This window comes from Podarcis cretensis (genome assembly GCF_951804945.1).
Source record: "Podarcis cretensis genome assembly, chromosome: 17".
Lineage (NCBI taxonomy): Eukaryota > Metazoa > Chordata > Lepidosauria > Squamata > Lacertidae > Podarcis > Podarcis cretensis.
This window is the reverse complement of record NC_137187.1, coordinates 798,199-819,957: the sequence shown is the minus strand read 5'-3', so window position 1 is coordinate 819,957 and position 21,759 is coordinate 798,199. Positions and strand designations below refer to the sequence as shown.

At 42.5% G+C, this 21,759-nt stretch overlaps 1 protein-coding gene across 3 annotated transcripts in view; it reads right to left on the bottom strand.

Annotated features, from left to right (window-relative positions):
* The window catches only part of STXBP5L (syntaxin binding protein 5L), a 68,842-nt gene that overhangs the window by 26,637 nt on the left and 20,446 nt on the right, over window positions 1-21,759 (bottom strand). For all 3 annotated transcript variants that reach the window (XR_013834517.1, XM_079960233.1, XM_079960234.1), the window contains exons 7-18: window positions 19,413-19,496; window positions 17,203-17,326; window positions 15,512-15,590; window positions 14,734-14,888; window positions 12,923-12,995; window positions 12,068-12,215; window positions 10,934-11,001; window positions 9,878-9,918; window positions 5,705-5,919; window positions 4,286-4,458; window positions 1,890-2,015; window positions 319-470 (exon numbers count right to left, since the gene is read on the bottom strand). Coding sequence is in view for 2 of the 3 variants with exons in the window: in XM_079960233.1 (XP_079816359.1) it covers window positions 319-470; window positions 1,890-2,015; window positions 4,286-4,458; window positions 5,705-5,919; window positions 9,878-9,918; window positions 10,934-11,001; window positions 12,068-12,215; window positions 12,923-12,995; window positions 14,734-14,888; window positions 15,512-15,590; window positions 17,203-17,326; window positions 19,413-19,496 (1,438 nt within the window). In the remaining variant the exon portion in view is untranslated. The remainder of the gene's footprint in view (window positions 1-318; window positions 471-1,889; window positions 2,016-4,285; window positions 4,459-5,704; window positions 5,920-9,877; window positions 9,919-10,933; window positions 11,002-12,067; window positions 12,216-12,922; window positions 12,996-14,733; window positions 14,889-15,511; window positions 15,591-17,202; window positions 17,327-19,412; window positions 19,497-21,759) is intronic.

Here is a 21,759-nt window from a genome sequence, read left to right as displayed (position 1 = left end):
CAGGGATGATGGGAGTTGTAGTTCAAAAACAGCTGGAGGCACAAGGTTGGGAAACACTGCTTTAAAAAATAATAATTTTCATGTCATGTTTTAAATTGTTGTAACCCACTACACAACCTAAGGGTGAAGGGTTGGTAAAATAATAATAATAATAATAATAATAATAATAATAATAATAATATCATCGGTACATGACAAGCAGTCTGTCCGGTGCTTTTCATGTTGTTATGAGCTTTCTCTCAACTAGCACACATGCATTTTTAACCCATTCCAAAAACTGCAGGCAACAAGAAAAAATGCTGTCCCAGTTCTTCCTACCTGCAGTGAACTGCTTGCTTCTGCGCGGAGAACGAGGCTGGCGCAGATAAGGATCGCTTGACCCATAGAGCTCAAGACTGCCCATGCTCAGCAGTGTGGTCTTCTGCATAAAATCCACAACAGCCAAACCATTGCCGTTTCCAAAGGCAACTCTGTGGAAAGAAACATTCTTCAAGGACACTGTGCTTTGGTATTATCTGCTTCAAGCAATGATCCAGCCACAGTTAAAGGAAGAAGTTGGGTTATGCATGACTCTTCATTCCATTTACACCCATCCCCAACCAAATGCTTCTTGCTATGTGGAAATACCACTCCAACTCTCATTCAATTGACGCTGAAACACGTCTGTTCACCCCGATCATGCATTTCATACATACAATACACAGCTTGTCATGAGCATGGATTCCAGTTTTCCAGCTCAGGGGACTGAGGCCATGGAGCTGCAGAATGGGAGATGGGATTGTTCTCAGAACCATCCTTGGGTGTCCTCAATGCACTGGAAACTCTAGCACAAGAGAAACTCATCTCTCCCACCTCATGAGGCTGCATTGTCCTTAGGGATGAAAATTCCACAGATCTCGGATTCCAAAGTGGACTCACCTGACTTAATCCAGGCAGTTCATGACCCAGATCAAATCATGTCTACTTTAGCCTGCTTTAGGGTGCTCTAGTGCAGTGTTTCCCAACCTTGTGCCTCCAGCTGTTTTTGGACTACAATTCCCATCATCCCTTGCCACTGGTCTTGCTAGTCAGGGATGATGGGAGTTGTAGTTCAAAAACAGCTGGAGGCACAAGGTTGGGAAACACTGCTCTAGTGCTGCCTCTGATAGATTTTTTAAAGAAAAATGTTCTCCTTTTATAACACTCCAGAGGAAGTCATCTGGCCACTTACAGCCTGCTGTGGCTAACATGCGGGTCTTCTTGCCACCACACAAACCACACACTCTCTGGGAGCAATGGGGCTTGATTGTTGGAAGAACAGCAGCAGGCACCACTCAGTTAGTAACCAAACCAAGGATAATTCTGTAGATAGTTAGGACTCAGAAACACTTATGCTTGCCGTGTGCCTAGAAGGCATGTGTCTGAGCAGTTTTGCCATTCTCCTGCTGCTCCCCCCCCCCCCCCGGAAAAACAAGCTCTTTAGCACCAAAGGACATGCTGCAGTGCAAAGTAGTGCAAGCAACACTGGCAGAAACATGATCTCCTGAAGAAAATTAAAATATTTTGGGTTAACTTATGTTATGTACTAAGCTTGGATCCTAGAACAATAGGCAAGTAAGATCCTAGAATGCAACAACTGATTAGCTTGCAGGAGAAGACCAATCAGGCTCCAGGAGGAAGTTAATCAGCCTATTAGGCTGGTAGGATCATAGAATGCAACAACTGATTGGCCTGCAGGAAAAGACCAATCAGGCTTCAGGAGGGAAGCAGAATCAGCCAATCAGACGGGACTCATTGTGTAAATAATGTATATAAAAGCCTGAGGTTTGGGGGGCAATCAAATCACTGTTTTACAAGCTGCAATAAAGAGCATGAAATCACTACAGGACTCTGAGTATATTTCAACTTACAAGCCGTATGCTGAGTTTGCTGCTAGGCTGGTTATCTGTTGGGGAGAGTCGCCATCAGCGCAGACCAACTGAATAACAAGGACCGCTTGGTAACCAGGAGGCATCCTCACAGCACGAGTCTTAACACTAAGAGCAAAAGGACAAACTGTGAACAGAATGACCAAGCTATACCAGAAGACAGAATTGTAAAAACTACCTGGAGAGAAATTCCCGTTTAGGGTTGGCAAACATCCAGAATGTCCTGGACATATCTGGAATACTGCAGCTGCAAGCAGTGGCCAGACAGAAATAGGCGAAATGTCTGGGAAAATCTGGATGTATGGCAACCCATGTTGGCAGTGTATTTTTTGCCGATTTTCCTCAGAAACGTCCCATTTCTTTGCAATTTTCCTCCAAAAAAAGATAGAGAAAGCTCAACAAATTTTCTGTCTGGATTTTCACTCTTTGAACTATGGCAACCCTGCTTTCATTGGTTGTTGTTGTTGTTGTTGTTGTTATGATTTGGTTTCTTACCCTCCCCCCCCTTCAGCATGAGGTTACACCTATTTATAAATATAGTAATTTAGAAAAAACTAAAAGAGATTTCAATCAACAGAATAGGGTGGGTCATAAAATACATATCTAATGTATCAAAGGCCAGGGCAAAGAGGTGTGTCTTCAGCATGTAAAGAAAACTATGCAATGTGGGTGCCAAACGGGCCTCAGTTCTTAAGTGTGTTCCTGGAGCTGCCTTTTCATCCTTCCTCTTCTATGCCTCTAGAACGGTAGAGTTGGAAGGGACCCCAAGGGTCATCTAGACCAACCCACTGCAACAAAGGAATCTTTTCCCCAACAGGGGGCTCAAACTCACAACCCCGAATTGAAGTCTCATGTTCTACCAACTGAGCTATCCATCTAGTAAACATCTATAGTTTTCAGAAGAGACTGTGATTTAGGGCAGAATATCTGAAATAATCTATAAGGCTATAAGAATTTTTTCTCTCAAAGGTTTTCTCTCAAAAAACAAAACAAAAAACCTCTGCTGTACATAATGTATGGAAGCCTGAAGATAAACTGACTCAGGAGGTCGGATTGATTGAAGCTTGCCATCACAGGCCAAGTCATTCACTGCAGAGAGCAAGAAGTCCGTCTGTTTACCAGTCAGTGGGAGTGTTGCTACATGGGACCTGATCAGACTCTGGAAGTCAATCAGCGACCTCGGTTGGTTATTGGATGCAGGTTGTGGCAGGACCTCCCAGAGTGGCCCCATGTCATGGACAGACCTGTCGACAACTCCTTCAGGCTACCCAGCAGACAGGCAAGGTAAAAACAGCAGGCTAGAAAACAGGCTGCCTGGTGGACGGATCCTTGCCTGATGCTGCACAAAACCCCAGTCCGTTGTTGTTGTTGTTGGCACCTGTCTATCTCAAGAGGAAATGGAGTGCACCTCCAGAGGGAACTGCTGGAGAACCACAGCGCCTGCTGTGGTGACAGAGACTGGTAACATGTAACTGCGATCCCCCCATGTTGTTTTTGCTACATTAGCAGCATCGAAGTGACCTCCCTGGGAAGCAAGCCTGGGCAGTGTGTCTGTAGGTCCTGGGCTGCCCAGACGACAAAATCTCCCCCGTCTTGGCCTCACCGGTGTGGTCCAAAGGAAAGCAGAGCAGCATGTCTGGCGCCAGCTTGGCTGCAGGAGTTGCCAGATGGAAGCCTACAAGGCACCATCCAACTGTCTTAGGGACTCCGCTCCAGATTTGTGTAGGATTTACTCAACCTTTTCTTCTCCCAAAGATGTCCTGCAAGACAGTCTATGGGAATCAATAAAAACTGGGGCTGTGTTTAATCCACACTCTGCCTCTGTATGTCACTGATCCCTCACACCTGCTTCCAAATGCTCAGTGCTTGATCCACCAAAGAAGACTATGCGGTCAAAACATTTGGCTAGTATACTTTCTATATTTTTATCTGCCCCTTTATATATCATCTTTGATACATCACCATCCTGTTTAATTTCAATAATTTTTATCTTATCACTTATTTATTTAGACACGCTAGATATGAAAAAATAAAAGTTAGTTACAACTGGAAAATCAAGCATCAATTAAAATGCCTGCTGGAATTAAAAAAAAAAAAAAGCAGCAAGGAAAGCTGTCTGACCTCAGATGGAAGGGAGTTCCATAAATTTGGGTCCACAATACTAAATGCATGGCTCCTTGGAAGCCAGTAAAGGTTTGCCACCTCATTCCATTCCACTGGCCATTACTGGGTTCTACACAATGCAATACAAGCCAAGCAAATCTAAAAAAAAACAAATCCCTGCCTGCCTTAAGGAATTTTATATCCTAAGCTTTGACAGAAGAGAGGACAACAGAGGGAGAGGGAAACAAACCTTTCAAACCATCTAAACTGTTTACCTGAGACATGGGATACTGTCCTTCATCGTTCCTTCAGATGCCACAGTGTTTGTACTGCCTGAGAGATCTTTTAGAGATGGAAGAGGGGAAGAGGCATTTGGAAAGGGAGGAATCATTTCTGCCTCGGGACTAATGATATCTTCAACCTCACTTTGGAGGTGCACCTCTAAAGACTTAAGGAAATTAAAACCCAAGTTATTTTATGAAATCAAGTATTTTCTGAATAAAAATAAGTAGCAGCAATAAATCTGGTCAGTTCCTAGTATAGCAATCAAGAGATTCGTTTGATAAGGTATTAGTTCAGTTAAAATGAAGGGGAGGAATGAATTAAGGGGAGGAATGGAAATATCATCAACACTAAATATCCTCCACAGAACTTGCCCATTAACCAACCAATACCTGCCCCCCAACAACAACTTAAGATGAAATTGACCTTCATCTAAAGAACTAACACAAATGGGGTGGGAAGTCTTATAACCTAAGACCTGAATTTCGAGGATAACAATGGGCTTTTTGCCCTCTCTTCCTAAGCATGAGATAGAGGGTACTTAAAGCAGTTGTTCAACAGATTCATCACCATGAATTTGGGCTCCTGGGAGTTTTGTGCCACTAATGTTATCTCAGAAACAGAAACACAAGGTTATTATAAAGAAAGACAGTACCACCCAGTAAAATGTTTTGCATCTGAGAATTTGATTTTGGGTTGTTGTTTTTTTAAGTAATCAACTGGCTCAAATGCAATCTGTACCCAGGGCCTTCCTACATAACAGTTCACAGTAGTACACATGAAATAGTGTTACAACCACTTGCATATATTTATACATTACATAAAGGTAAAGGTAAAGGTACCCCTGCCCGTACGGGCCAGTCTTGACAGACTCTGGGGTTGTGCGCCCATCTCACTTAAGAGGCCAGGGGCCAGCACTGTCCGGAGACACTTCCGGGTCACGTGGCCAGCGTGACATCGCTGCTTTGGCGAGCCAGAGCCGCACATGGAAACGCCGTTTACCTTCCCGCTGGTAAGCGGTCCCTATTTATCTACTTGCACCCGGAGGTGCTTTCGAACTGCTAGGTTGGCAGGCGCTGGGACCGAGCAGCGGGAGCGCACCCCACCGCAGGGATTCGAACCGCCGACCTTTCGATCGGCAAGCCCTAGGCGCTGAGGCTTTAACCCACAGCGCCACCTGCGTCCCTATACATTACATAGAGGAAGTTAAAACGTGCAATCATTATTGCACTGCCTGTTTCAAACATAGTTCTGTGTTGCAACATCTCATCTATCTGAAATTTTACTTGATTAACAAAATCTAAGCTTTTCACTTATGCTACATGCAACTCTGGAATATGATGTGTTTCAAAACTCCACACCAAGCCTTGAAGTAAGCAATGCAATAGATAAGCAAACTCATGCAAACTTACTGAGATTTCAGTATTAACTTCATGCTTGCTGAATCTGTAAACGATAACATATGCAGAGACCCCTGCTACACAAAACAGTCTACTTTCAGGGCACCAGTACATCAGCTGGATGGCAAAAGGATCCTCTTCTGTGTTTTCTGGGGCTGGTTTTCCTTCTAACTTCTGCTTTTCAAAAACCTTTGAGGTTTTTAACTTGTATAACATCTGCAGTGTAACTGGAGAATATTGAAGACATCTATTATATTGCTTTAAACTAGATTAATATATGCTCATTATCTGTAAATATCACAGTCTGTCTTTTCCAGTATTGTTAGATACTACAGTGAAACAGTGCAAAATGCAGCATTATTGAGTTTCATACTAGATCATATCTACCGTTATCTGTGCTTTGCTCTCAGAGAAGACCAAAAAGAGAGACATACCTTAGCAGCAGGACAGAGCCCTGCTCTTTTAGGGCGTATGAAAAAGAAGGTCAACCTTTCAACATAAGGAATCCTCTACCTTAAAAAAATTGAAGATATATGATGGAATCCAATGTAGCACTAAGTGGAGTAGGTGTGTACAGAACAAGGTTGACTCATGCAATGGGACTTAACCCCCTCTGCACTCCCTCCAAACCTGTTCTGGGGTTTTCCCCACACCACCAGAGCGGATTTACTGGTGGAGAGGAGATGGACCACGTTCCTGTTGTGCAAGCAGACCACGTTCCACACATGCAACACCTGAGTTCAATCCCACCCATTTACTTTCTTTGCTTTTTTGTGTAATGCCTTTTAAGATTACAGTAAAAAGAATGAAAATATACCATATATACTGAAGATATTCATACAATTCTGAGTCCATAAGATGTGCAAAGGGTGCTCAAATCTTTATCTATCACCCTACCCATCTTGTAAATTGGACACAGTTGTTCAATATACGTCTTGCCAGCTTGACATTACTGGCTTCCATTTGAAAAGTGCAAAACCCAGGATTTTTCTTACCATAAGTTCCTATTCTCAAGGGAGGCATTAAATATCCTTCAGGACATTCCCTTCCCCTTTTAATCAAGGAGCAAGGCCAACTGCTGGTTGACTCATCCATGGGAAGGATCTCCAATCTACCAGACTATCCTGGACAAAAGCAAGAACCCTAAAACCAAGGAGAAACTAAAAGGAAGGCCAACAAGTTGAATGCAGAAAAATACACAAGCCACACAGATAGAGGGAGAACGCCTCAAAAGGCCTTACCTAACAACTCCCTATTGTCTATTGTTGAATTATTTGCAACAATTATCAACACATTTATATGGGATACAAATGTATTTTCAGTATTTTTTTCCTGTAACACTGGTGCAATTCACACTGAAGCACCTTTCCCTGATGAGATAGCACTGCACTGGCATTTTTAGGGAACACAACTGCTGCTCAGGGGTCACACTGTATGAAATACTGTATCTCCCTTGTTCTAAACACAATTCTATGCTACGTGCTACAGGAGGTTCCTAAGTAATGTGAATTCTATCATCTTTCTTTACCACACAACTCTGTGTCACTCAGCACTGTAATTAATTATTATTAATTAACCACACTTCATCCTGAGGTTCCAGGGCGGGTTACAACATTAAAACACAACATTAAAAAGGCACAGACAGTGGAGTTCCCACCGCTGCACATTCTAGCACCTCACACAGCAAAGCATTGCTCACAACACAAATATGTGTTTCTGGGCCACGGACACAGCAACCAACCTGCTAGTCTTCTTTTTTGTTTGCAGAGCAAACAGAAAGAGTTAAAGGCATTGGAAGCGGAGTCTGAATTTGCATTCATTCATGCTACACTGTTCTCAAAAGGAATGGCAAAATTCCTTAAACAACCACCTATTTAACAAGATCCAAAACAAATGTACTTGGATGTAGCGCCAAACTTCTGTCCTAATAACATGGCAACCCAGAGTCCTGCTTGGAGTCAAGAAAGAGCCGGCTAATAGACAAAGTGTTTGAGCGGCATATGGTCCCTAGGCTCTGCTGAATGGAGGCCATGATTACTATTGCAGACTAATTGAACTGCCTCGCTTGCAAATGTGTTGATTCTTGCTCCAGAGCAGTGTAATTGACATGTTGGAGAAACAGCAACTGGGACTGGTGTGTGTTGGCAGCACAGACACCCTACCTTCCAAGTCTGAAGAACAATAACAGTGCCACAAATAGGGAGAGCAAGATCATTACTCCCCTGTAGTAAGCAACAAGCCCTACCATCGCTCAAAAGTGATGTGTTGCAGAGGAGAGAGAAAGGGGTGGGGGAGAGGAGGAGGTGGAAGAAAGTGAGCACCCAAGAACCTGGGACGGCACTGAGCCTCTTCCTCCTGCACCAGCACCACCACTCTTCCGTTTTGGATCCAGGATCTTCCATTCCTCTGCCCTGCCCCTTCCCCCAGCCTTTTGACTCTGAAATTTAAGGCTTTTAAATTAAGCCCAACTCACAGGTTCACAAGTGCGTACTCCCACCTGCTCAAAGGTTGAAGACGGGGCAGGAGAAGATGAGGAAAAAAGGATGCCAAACCAGTTCTGCAGGATCAAGGCTACTCTCACTGATAACTGTGTGTGGCTGATTCACTTGGAAATCAACCAATACAAGAATTAGATACCTGTATAACCACTGTTCCACCACCACAAGCTATACTGGTATGCCCCACTGTGCTGCCATATAGCATAGAATTAAAACATCACTGAAATTTCCCCTTACTCATTTTGTTTCTTAGGACTACAACACACACTACATTTCGTTTTGTTTCTTAGGGCGACAACATACGCTACATTTCATTCCAGAACCAACGGAGAGGGAATACTTGTTGTTTTCTATTTAGTGCACACACAGTCTAGATCCGTTGCGTATTTGTTGCCCCCAAAAAGCAGTTACTGAGAAACTGGTTTCGTTTCAAAAATAAAAGCTCATTGCAGGTTGATTCTGTATTACCCGCAATGCGTCCACTGGAAAACCCATGTAGGTGGTCTGGCAATAGGGGATGTCTCAACACCTGCCCAATAGCGTTCTGGGTGGGCATATACCAAGACTGCAACCACCACTTTTATCTTCCTTCTCCCGGGGCATGTGCAGGGAGGAAAAGGTGTGGATAACCTAATGGGGGGATTTTCAAACACATATCAAGTAACCACACACCCATCCTTGTGCATGGCTAGATCCAGAATTAAGCAAGATTGAAAGCAGCATGTTGAGGGCAAACATGAAAAATACATTTTTGTGCTACAAACTTAGATAGCATGTATGCAACCTAGCTGTACCCAGGCTCTTTTTTTAGCCTATATATAATTCAGAGAACGAAAGCATAGTAGCACAGGGCAGTATCAAACTAAGCAGTTCTGCTGGCTGAGCTACAGAACTTCCCTTCCCTCTCCTCTCTCTGCATGCTTCCTAAATCTGTTTTGGATTTCCCCCCAACACTCTGCAGCAGATTAAGAAGACATGTGGGAAAGGGACAGGGAGGGGAAGTTCCATTGCACAGCCAAAAGTGTTTGCGCTAGTGGAGCTCTTCAGCTGAATTCCAGCCATAATAATTTTCATAAACTAATGCCTTTCCAGAGCATAAAAGCCCTGATTCATCATCCCTCTCTAAATCCATAATTTCCCTTGCAATGGGATAACAGTTCAACCCCATGCATTGCTCAGAAGTAATTCATGCTGGGTTCAGTGAGGTTTACTCCCAGGTAAACCTGCGTAAAAACTAGGTGTCGTTTGAATGTTTCCCTTGATCACCCTGTCCCTAAAAACAGAATTCCTCTACCTTGAAAAATTGTGTAGAAGAGTGAGATGTTGAAAGGTTGGCCATCTCTGGTTTAGAATTAAAAAGAAATCAACATATATACATTTCAGGATTTCTTATTTGGTCACCCTGGAGCATGATGTCACAGAAACAGGAGGCAAAGGGGAACAAATGGCTTTGGACAAAGAAATCACACAGTGATGTGGGTCTCCTTCCTCCAACATTCTCACTGAAATGTCAGGAATCAATTTCATTCCATTTGTTACATTAATCCTATCCTTTCAATAACGAACAAATTTAACAATTATTTTGTTTAATCCCATCCTTTCAATAATGAACAAATTAAACAATTATTCCCCTTAAATTTGTAGCATGCAGTTATTAATGGTTTAAAAATTGTGTTTTGGCACTTACTGGCAGAAGCATCCCAAAATTTCACTGTTCCATCTGCATGACTTAAAAAGAATAGATTAAAAGTCAATTAAAACAAAGTACAGAACAGTTAACCTTTTAGTAAGGCTGTGTACAAACTGAAGCTTTAAAGCACATTCAAAACACATTTCTTCCCTCAAAGAATTCTGGGCATTCTAGTTTAACCCTTCATAGAGTTACAACAGACTACAGTGGCTAGGATTCTTTGAGGGAAAGAAGAAGAATTCTATTATTTATACCCCACCCATCTGCTTCACATGTGCTTTAAAGCTCCAGTTTGTACACTGCCTAAACGTCACATATATACCAAGGCCCCTGCAGATGCCCTATATATTGCACATTCATGATGATTTGTGCTCATGGTGCTATTGGGGCAGCCAAATGCAATCCCACGTTCAATACTGTTTGCAGCAGCAAATGTTTTGGGCAGCCAGACTGCTTCTTTTCCAATCAGTGCATATCCCGCAACTTCATGCTGAAGTCCATCCACATATCAGTAATGAGGAAACACTGTAGAACAACTAATAAAGCACAATTAAATCCACCACGAATTCACTATTATTGTGTTAAGCCAGGCACCCCCAAACTCAGCCCTCCAGCTGTTTTGTGACTACAACTCCCATCATCCCTAGCTAACAAGACCAGTGGTCAGGGATGATAGGAGTTGTAGTCCCAAAACAGCTGGAGAGCCGAGTTTGGGGGTGCTCGTGTTAAGCACCTGCAGTACTGTGCTGGAGGGGCCCTGCGTCTCCCTGCGGTGAGAGACTGAACACAGCTGGTAAGTCATCGTGACAGCCAGTCCTTGTTAGGCAGCTGTGAAGAGCGTAGCTGCCTCACATCTTTCAGCTCTTCATTAAAGCATGGAAAGACTGAGCTCTGAAAACTGGTTCAAGAAACCTAGAAGTCAATTTGTGAATCACCAGAGACAACCCCCGAGGACAGCTAGCAAGATCAAGGGAAAATTAGAAACTGGTTGGGTCCGTAAATGGGTCCATCACTCCTTCAGTAAGCAGCATCCTATAACAGCAGCTTCCTTACCCTGTTATGATAATTTCAGGATACGTCTGTGCTCCGAGGTTCCATGCTCCGCCACTGATAGGCCACTCCTAAACACCATGAGAGGGGTTACATTTAGAATACTGAAATGCTGCATTTTATTTCCAGGAAAGTGACAACTTAAAGCTGTATATATGTTAGTGTGTCAGCTGCAGTATGTAGGTGTGTCATGTGAATGTTGCGTGTGCTCCTCCCGGGGCTGGAAAGGGGTTAGTTGAACCTCTAGTAGTAAAGCTAGTAAAATTGAATTACTGTGTAGTGAAATGATGCATGTCTAAAAAGTGTTTCACCAGCATGAAAAGTTTGGAAAGCTCTGCATTATACCTTTAAAGCATGGGTAGACAAACTAAGGCCCGGGGGCCGGATCCAGCCCAATCACCTTCTCAATTTGGCCCGCAGACGGTCTGGGAATCAGCGTGTTTTTACATGAGTAGAATGTGTCCTTTTATTTAAAATGCATCTCTGGGTTATTTGTGGGGATAGGAATTCGTTCATTCCCTCCCCAAAAAATATAGTCCAGCCCCCCACAAGGTCTGAGGGACAGTAGACCGGCTGTCTGCTGAAAAAGTTTGCTGACCCCTGCTTTAAAGCACACTCATTCTCTCCACCCCCAAAGGATTCTGGGTACTGTAGGGGTGTGAGGGGTAAAGCTAACAGAATTCTTTGAGGGAGAAAAATAAACTTTGGTCATCATTCAACTATAGTTGCTGTCTTTGTGCTTTAGGGCCAGATTCCAGTGTTTACTTTTAAGCCGTAAATTGGGTGGTTCTTATGTATGTCCAGGAGGGCTGGCGCTCTCTCTCTCTCTCTCTCTCTCTCTCTCATATATGTTCCTCCTATCCCCCTGAAATTTGAGGGAGAAGCTATGCTCTATGTTCTATCTTTCAACCCAGTAAATCAAACCAAGAAGCAGCATAAACCATTTGGAATATGCTTTCAAAAGAAACCTGCTTGGCCACATTCCTAACTGCATTACATCATCAACTAATAAGTTTTATTTTTAAAAGCTTGTACTGTAAAGCAGACAGTACAGTCTGGAGGCTTTATACAGAAGACTGTGCCAATAAATATACAGTTCTGCTTCAATAAAACGCACCCAACTTTTCCTCTTTTTACCTTATTGCTGTATCCTTGCTTCTTATGCTTAGCGCCTATGGAATATAGCACAGGAATCAAATCTGGAGGACAGTCAGCAAAATAGTCTGTGCAGGTAACTGGTGATTCATGAATGTCCATGGGATAAGGATTTTCAAATATTGGAAAGCTATTTGAGAAAGATATTTTATGGGATTGTATTAGCACACCTTTTAAAGCAGAAAATTATGTAATACATAAAGTTTACTAAAATAAAACATACTAGCAATCTATGGGAGGAATTAAAAAAAAAAATCGACAGCTTATCAGAACTTTTAAAAAGATAAATTGAACATAAATTGAACATAAATTCCACTATAAGGCAGTTTTGCCTCTCTTTAATCAGAGTGATGGGAACCAAGTTAACCCAACAAAATGAGGGACCGGTCTTCATTCTCTTTCAACTCTTTGCAAAGACCTGAGGTGGCAAGACTAAAGAGCGTGGGATAAGCAAGAAAGTTATGGAAAAAACCATAGAAAAAACAACAGTCACAAACTTTTATGTAATAAAAACAGTACATTTATCACTTGGAACTTTAATCCCAGAATATTTTCTTCCCACCTCCCTCTAATTGGGAAAATGGAAAACAAAAAACTCAACAAGCTTCGGAAAGGCACATAAAAAGTGATTACACAGCAAGAAACTCTAAATTATGTACTTATGTAATTATGTAAAGATGGATTTTACACAATTACAGATGGAAACTGAGCCTGTTTATTTTTTAACACATGATGGCTTGTCTTTGTTATTCTATATTTCCAAGCTTGGATAAAATAAATAAATAAAGCTGACCTTCATTCAAATGAGTTGTAGCATCCTGCAGACTATATACTTACTTGCTTTGAGTCAGATCGACGACAATGAGATCTTTTTCCAATAGTACAACTACAGCGTAGGGTTCTTGCACTTCTAAGAATCAAGAATTAAGCACATATATTAGTGAACTATGACATTAAATAATAACCAGATCATATATATTCACAAAATGAAGGATTTTAGGCAGGTTTCTGAATAGCTGAAGAGGGATTTCCAAACTGAAAGAAATGCTGTTAAACTACATCCCTACTGATGCAGATAAGACTTCCCTGTGAAGGAAAGGGGAAGATTTATAATGGGAAAAGGGAGAGAAAGGGTATGGATGTGGGAAACGGGAAGGGAACTATTGGACTGTAAGTTATGTAGCTGCCTTATGAGCTGTACCATGAGTTGAAATTTATGCTGTTGTTAATTATGGTTCAGAAAAATTAATAAAATGATTTTTAAAAAGGAAAAAGCCTGTTTGGAACACTGATGGGGAGAGGATGTTATTTTGGTCATAAACTTGATTGTTATGAACTTATAAATTTGTCTTTAGTATAAAGACAAGGAGCGGCGCCTCAATGCCTTTGACTTGTGCTGTATCAGGAAGATTTGGGGCATCACATGGCAGGACAGAGTTTCAGACAACGATGTGCTCTCCCAAGCCCAAATTCCCAGCACGTTCATACTCCTGTCTCAGCAAAAGCTATGTTGGCTTGGCCACGTCCACAAAATGGAAGATGTCAGGACCCCCAAAGACGTGTTCTACAGGGAGCTGGCTTCAGGCACCAGGCCCATTGGCAGACCAACTCTGCATTTCAAAGATGTCTGCAAACATGACAAGAAGGCTGGCAACATTAACCCCGCAGTGTAGGAATCCCTTGCAGACGACTACAGCGCTTGGAGACAGTCAAGTTGTGTATCTGCAGCAGCGACCAGAGGAAGAATGACCATGGGGAGGAGTACAGAAAGAAGTACAGTCGTACCTTGGAAGCCCGTTCGACTTCTAAAATGTTTGAAAACCAAAGTGCGGCTTCTGATTGGCTGCAGGAAGTTCCTGCAGCCAATTGGAAGCCGCGAAAGCCCAGTCGGACGTTCGGCTTCCAAAAATAGTTCGCAAACCGTAACATGTACTTCTGGGTTTGTGGCGTTTGGGAACTAAGCTGTTCACCAAGGTACGACTATACAGAAAGAAGAAACACCATGGTACACCTGAATCGGCACAATGGGATGGCTTTATCTGCCTCAGCTGCAACAAACCATGTCTCTCCCATATCGGTCTCTAGAACCACAGCAGGAGCTGTAACTCTCCAACTTCATCCCAAAGGTCCACTCTTCCATTGTCTCCTGAGACAGACAGATGCCAACCAACCAGTTTTCATTGGAGCACCTTTGATTCATGTGGGGCATTGAAGAATTGTGGTGCCACCTAGGTAGTCACCATGCAATCCAGAAAATCCACATTGGAAGCCTATTACATTGCTCCCGCTGCCACATGTGGCCCAAACAACACAGAAGTACTTTTTATGGTAACTCTGCTGTTATGGCACATACAGATCAGATCTGATGCACACACTTAAACTGAGAGACACTTCAGTAACTTTTGACAATATTAGTATGAACAAACTCTCTGCTCCACACATTCCCATAGACAAGGCACAAAATCTGCCTACAATGAGGCGGTTCTGCAAAATCCTAGATCAACTGTGGGCGGCAGAACCTTTGAGACTGGAATTATTGGAGGATTTTTTCCAACCCAGCTATCTTTGGTCTCTCAGCTTTCCTGTGAGTACAAGGTCACTACTTGTTTTCAGACCTCTGGCTAAGATTGTAACACAAACACGCTCACCATTTGGGTACGGAGTTTCACAAAGAGTTAAAAAGTCGACAATGGGATGATCCATTTCAAGTACTGTAATTGCTTTTCCATGCATGATTGTCAGACTAGGTCTTCTCCAAGGTTTGTCATAAGAAAGTCCACCAGAAAAAATGATAAAAGGCTCACTATATTGAGAAGAAATGAAAAAATAAATAAATGATTGTTTCAGATTTTTGCACTGACTTTCAGCCCAGATATTTTTGCAAGTTGCAAAAAAGGAATGCAGTCTGTATGTAAATTGTGATTAAATTCTAAGGACTCGCACTGATCTTTGTAGGGTTCTGGAACGGAGTAGCGAAAAGATTTAATTATGAAGCTGCCTGATACAAGTCAGGCCACCGGTCCATTTATCCCAGGACTGCCTGCTGTTTTTAGCAGCTCTGCTTCAAGCAAATTATTTTCTAGCACTTTCATGTGGAAATATGCTGGGAAGTGAGGCTAGGGGCTCTCCCCCTTAAGGCCTGCAATACAGAAACTTTTAGGACAACTATTCCAGAAGGTACGAAGTGGAAGTCCACAGCATATGCATAGGCTCTAAAGGGGTTCTCTAGACCTATGTTTGAAAATGGGGCAGAGTCTAGCTGGGACTGTGTGCTGTTTTTTCTGAGAGTGGACATGGAACCTACAGCATTCTGCCAGTCTCTGTGTTCCAGAAACAGCATGTATGTGAGGTTCAGCACAGCTACTAATGCGATTAAGCTTCCAGCACAGTAAAGGGCAATGTGGGGGGGGGGGGAACCCTACTTACCTATTTTTACAGGTCTTGTATTCTACTTTAAGAATTGGTTTACAAGATTCAACTTTTTTCCCATCTCGTTGAATCTTACCTGTTAAAAGTTCACACAGAAATAGCAAATTTATTTTACCTTAAGGCCAGGGCGTTTGCAAAAATCACAACTGCTTGTACTGGCTATTAAATTCAGGGTTATTCTTTAAGAACCAGGGTGGAAACAATAACCTACTGTGCATTAAAAAAAAAAACATTCCACGTAGTGATTATCTGTAGATTCCTACCATTCAATGAACCAGATTTTGCCTGGAATGGGTGTCAGGTGGGAGGCAACATTTACAGTCTAAAATATAAGGTGTGACCGGAAAGGTCAGTGAACAGTCACAGAAATTGGAAAGCAAGAAATATTTGAACATACATGCCTTACAGACCTTCAAAGTAGGTCCCCTCTGATACAGTGCATCGTTGACAAAGTTCATAGAACTGTTAGAAACTTCTGGAGAAGTCCTCTTTCTGTACTGCATTGTTCCCTTGTCACAGCAGCTTGGACGTGTGAAATGTTGGAAAATCTGTGCCCTTTCAGTACAGATTTCAGTTTTGGAAAAAGAAAAATCCAGTGGGGCCAGATCGGGAGAATATGGAGGATGGGACAACTCAGTAACCTCAGTAACGATTTCAAACAGAATATGCAATTCTTCTGCCATCATTTGGACGGACAAACGCCGATCCCACATCAATAACTCATGAACTCATTTCCGTTCATGTGTTTGCTGCCGTTCTGCTCATCAATGGTCTGCCAGACTGAGGGTCATCTTTGATGGTTTGCCACCCTTCATGGAAACACTTAAACCACTCATACACTGTCTTTCGAGTTACAGCTTCATCTCTGTACACAATTGTGAGCATTTTGTGGGTTTCCAATGCTGATTGCATGTTCAAATATTTCTCGCTGTCTGATTTCTGTGACCATTCACCGACCTTTCCGGTCACAACTTGTAGAAATGGGGAATCTCAGGCCCTCCATATGTTACTGAAGTACAACTCCCATCCCTAGCCATTGGCCATGCTTGCTGGGCTGATGGGAGTTGTACTTCAACAACATCTGGAGGGCCAAAGGTTCCCCACACCTGGTCAAAAGGAAACCAGGCCAGTAGTTCATCCAGAGATGGATGGGGTGTCCTGAGCTAAGAAGAACAGATAGGTGCTGATAAACCAATTTCTGTGGCCTGAACTCAGAAACTGCTGCAATTCTCCCTACTTGAAGGCAAAGCTTGACCTATTTATCCCAGATATTTAGACTAATAGAAGGGTGCATCGTTCTCTGCTGGGATATATCCCAAGAGCAGCTGGTGCAGTCTGCACCTCATACGGGACCCATTTCTGGAGACTTTCTCTCTTTTCAGAGATGGTGGCGGTATTCATTCCCCTGACATATTCTTTACAATGGCAATCAAGATTAGGTGAAGCAGCTACAACATAAAATCAGGTAAATGGTGCAACGAAAATCCCACCTCAAATTTAGCAATCCTCCCATTGCATTTCATTGAGTTATCAGGGTAATCAATTCTGTACAGCAGTAAATTGCTTCTTTTGCCCCCAGAAACAACAATCTGCCCCCTATTTACCTACTATCTAGAAGGTCAAGATTATGGTCCCTGTTCTGTGTGACCAAATAGGGATTGGTGTCTGCCCCCCCCCCCATAACTTACCGTGTGGAACAATTATCTGAAAAGGTCTGCTTTGACTTTTTAGATTCCACAAAGTCAAGCTGCCATCAGAATGACTACACATCAGCTGCTTCCCTTCATTATGCCAGCCAATAGAATGAATAGCCTAAAAAAAAATTAAAATATTAGCAATGACAGGCAAAATAGTCTATATTTGACAATAAAACCATTATACCTTAGAAGCTTAAAATATCCTCTCTATTTTACCATCCAAATGCCATAATTCAGCTCTAGGGAACATGTACACATAAAACCAAAATGATACAAAATAAGCTACTAATAAGAAACATTTTTCATAAGTATTCTGCTAATATAGATCAGCTCCATATTACTATTTTATTTATACAGTCGTACCTTGGATCTCAAACGCCTTGGCTCCTGAACAAATCGGCTCCCGAATGATCGAAACCCGGAAGTGAGTCTTCCGATTTTTGAATGATTTTTGGAAGCTGAACATCCGACACTTCTTCCAAAGCTTCTGATGGGCTGCAGGATACTCCTGCAGCCCATCAGAAGCCGCGCTTTGGTTTCCAAATGTTTTGGAAGTCAAACGGACCTCCAGAACAGATTCCGTTCAACTTCCAAGGTACGACTGTAGTCCACTTTTCAAACTAATTTTCTAAAGTGTCCCACATGAAAATAAACATAGTAGGCAGGATTCACCTAAAGCACCCCACAGAATCATAGATTTGTAGAGTTGGAAGAGACTCTGAGAGTCATCTAGTCCAACCCCTGCAATGCAGGGATCTCAGCCAAGGCATCCAGGAGAGATGGCCACCCGACCTCTGCTTAAAAGCCTCCAAGGAGGAGTGTCCACAGTCAAATAGCTCTTCCTGTCAAAAAGCGTTTCCTCAAGCTTAGTCAGAAACTCTCATCAGTGGAAGCCCGATGCCCTGAGTTTCATCAGTTGAAGCCCTATGAAAGGAACTTGGCTAGCGCAACGGGATTTCCCCTCTCTCCTCCCCCCCCCCCCACATAAAATTAGCTCAGGGTGGTGGTGTCCAGAGAGCAGAACAATGCACAAGGGGAAGACACACTCGACTAAAAACAGGGAGGAGGGAGCCTGCTTTACCTCTTGGGTAGGAAATTCAGCAGGGTCCTGCTCCTGGTACCCACCCATCAAACCTTTGCTAACGAAGGGCAGATGATATGGCCTTCACCACTGATCTTGAAAGGCCAGGCAGGGTCATATAGGCAAAAGTACTCCTTAAGACTCCAGACTGCTTAGGGATGTGAAAGTTGTTACCAGAATTTTAATTCTGACCAGACATGATCAGGTAGTAAAGGTAAAGGACCCCTGGCAGTTAAGCCTAGACGCAGACAACTCTGGGGTTGCAATGCTCATCCTGCTTTACAGGCCAAGGGAGCCGGTGTTTGTCCGTAGACAGTTTTTCCGGGTCATGGGGCCAGCATGACTAAGCCGCTTCTGGCGCAATGGAACACCAAAACCAGAGCAGCGCACAGAAACGCTGCTTACCTTCCTGCTGCAGCAGTACCTATTTATTTACTTTCGCAGGTGTGCTTTCGAACTGCTAGGTTGGCAGGAGCTGGGACCGAGCAACGGGAGCTCACCCCGTCATTGCGGGGATTCAAACTGCCAACCTTCTGATCAGCAAGCCCAAGAGGCTCAGTGGTTCAGACCACAGCGCCACCCACTTCCCTAAATAGTATCAGTAAGGCAATACAAATAAAGTGAAAGTTATGCTTGCCTTTCTTTGAGAAGCCTGTATAAGCTTTTTTATATATAAATTCACAACAATTCAAGCAGTAACTCATAGAGGAAGTAATCAACACAGAACTGCCATACATAGTCAGATCAGCAACCTAATCTTAACCAACTCTATTTTTAAAAAATAAAATTTTATTGATTTTTTAAAAATATAAACATGTAACAAAAAACAATTCCAAATCTAAATATTGAGATTGAATCTCCTGACTTCCCCCCATCCCTCACATGGGTCCTAATGATAATATTTACAACTGCATATCAATACTTATTATCCATCTAAATTATCCATACTTTCCATTACTTTACATGTTTTGATCTGCTTACAGTGGTCTACGTAGACCCCCTGACACAACTACAATAACTGTACACATTTTTGAAAATTGACCCCTTTTAACTAATAGCATTTTTTTCAACGCACCCAAACATTTGGGTTGTGCTTTTAAAGTAAATATAAATAGCTTACCTCATCGTAGTATAGTCTTAAATCTGCTCTTTTGGATCTCAAGTCCCAGAATACCACAGTCCCATTTTCATAGCCTATCAACAGCTAAAGGGGGGGGAGAAAACAAAACAATTATGTTTTCAAATTATAATTATCTTATGATTTACTACACTTCGTTGTCACATTTTCCAAAAAAAAAAAGTGTCTCAAAGTGACTTACAGTGTAAAAACAAAACAAAACATTAAATCCAAGTATAAAAAAGAATAAAGTAAGAACCTAAAATGCAGTTCCACTCCACCCCACAAAAAAGATGAGCACAAACCCTCCAAATTAAGGGCTAAAAACCTGGGTAAACAGAAAGGCTTTTGCCAGGCGCCTAAAAACAGAGAGTGATGGTGGCAGGCATGTCTCCCTAGGGAGAGCATTCAACAAGCGGAGAGCCACCACTGAAAAGGCCCGTTCTCATGTTGCCACCTTCCTCAACTCCTATGGAAACGGCACACAAAGGAGAGTCCAGACTGGTTCATGTGGAAAGAGGTGGTCCTTAAGGTACTGAGCAGCAAAAGGCTTTATATTTCGAAGCCAGCACTTTGAATGGGGACCGGAAACTAATTGGTAGCCAGCACAGTCACACTAAGATTGGTGTAGATTTAGTCAAACTGCCTTGCTCCAGTCAGCATCCAGGCCACTGAATCCTGCATCAGCTGCAGTTTCCAGACCCTTTTCAAATGCTGCGCTGGGTATAACACATTGAAGGAAACTAACTTAGAGGTCGCCAGAGCACAGGCAATATAGGAAACATTTATTTTGAATGCTTCTTTATCTGTTTTCGTTTAACTATTTATTTAAATTATATATCCTTAGCATCTTTTCATGCATAAAACAATTTTCTTTTACAGAAAAGAAAATGGGTGTTTTAAGTCGAGGTACGCGTAGAAAGAAAATCTGCTTTTATTCCACTGCGAAGAATTATTTTCCTAATTACAGGCAACAGTTCAACTTAATTAACGGAAGACACTAAGTAGGAATAATGACTCAAGCTGCAATTTTACTTGGGGCTTATCCAACCAGTGTTTGCCCCAGTCCTTCCCCCTGGGGAAACCCAAACTTTAGCACTGAATTGGAACAAATGGCCATCTGGTTTTCTACAGATTGACATTTGTTCTTACTCCTAAACAGCAGGTTTTCTAGGGGAAAGCAGTGGAGCAAAGACCACTCAGAAAACCACTTGGACTCAAGTGGAATCAACAGGTTTTGTTTTGACTTCAGTGGAAACAGCGCTGCGTCCTATGCTAATATAATCTGCTTGGGTTCTGCCTTACCTGTTTCTCTGATTTCCAAATGCTCTGTGAGACCTGAATGGAACTTGTTGCATAATATTCATTATCTGTTGTGTCTCTGGAAGGTGTCACAATGAAGGCTGGAGACAGACAATAGGTTTTGGTTTTTTCAGCGAGATGAAGATGGTATGTCAGAGTTGTTGCAGCTCCTGATAAGTACACTCTTTCTCCTGTCCCACTATTGTCTCTGGGCCAAACCAGATGTGATGTTTTATCAGGACCATTGCAGGTATGTAGGTGGGAATCTAAACTTTTCCTCCCCTGCTTCATTCCTGAAGGAAGTTCTCCCCGGAAACTGCTATTTACATGGGAAGGAAACTCCCCGCCCCATTCTGATGCTATTTGCATTTTAAAAACATGAACATTGCATTCAAAATTCAGGTAGGTAGCCATGTTGGTCTGACACAGTTGAAATAAAAAATTTAAAAAATCATCCAGTAGCACCTTAGAGATGGTGCTACTGGACTATTTTTTAATTTTTTATTACATTCAAGGACGTATTTAACATCACATCAAGTTTGGCTTCTCGTTCGCACATTTTGTAGTTTGTTTGTTTGTAAATTTGCATAACCTTTTACATGAGGCAAAAATGGGACACAAGAAAATACTATGTACACCAGGGGTAGCCAATGTGGTGCCCTTCAAATATTGCTGGACTCTGACACTCCCCCAGCTAGCATGGCCCATGAGCAGGGATGAAGGGAGTTGGGCTTCAACAACATCTTGTGGACAACACAATAGCTATCCCTGACGTACAGCATGGGAAGAAATGCTTCTATCATACCACTTCCAGCTCTCTTAAAGTGTTGCCTGTCTCCAGCCTAGGACCTCAAAGCCAGACATACTCAATTAGCACACAGTGGATAAATTCACACATAATGCTAAACCAAGCCAATCCATTTGGTCCATGAAACAGCATCACCTGTCCTACACCTGACATCGCATGTGGCTGCAGAAAGGAGGGCTGAACTCCTGGGCATCACAGGGAATTCAATCTTGCTTGGTGCAAACAAACAAGCCAGTTCCC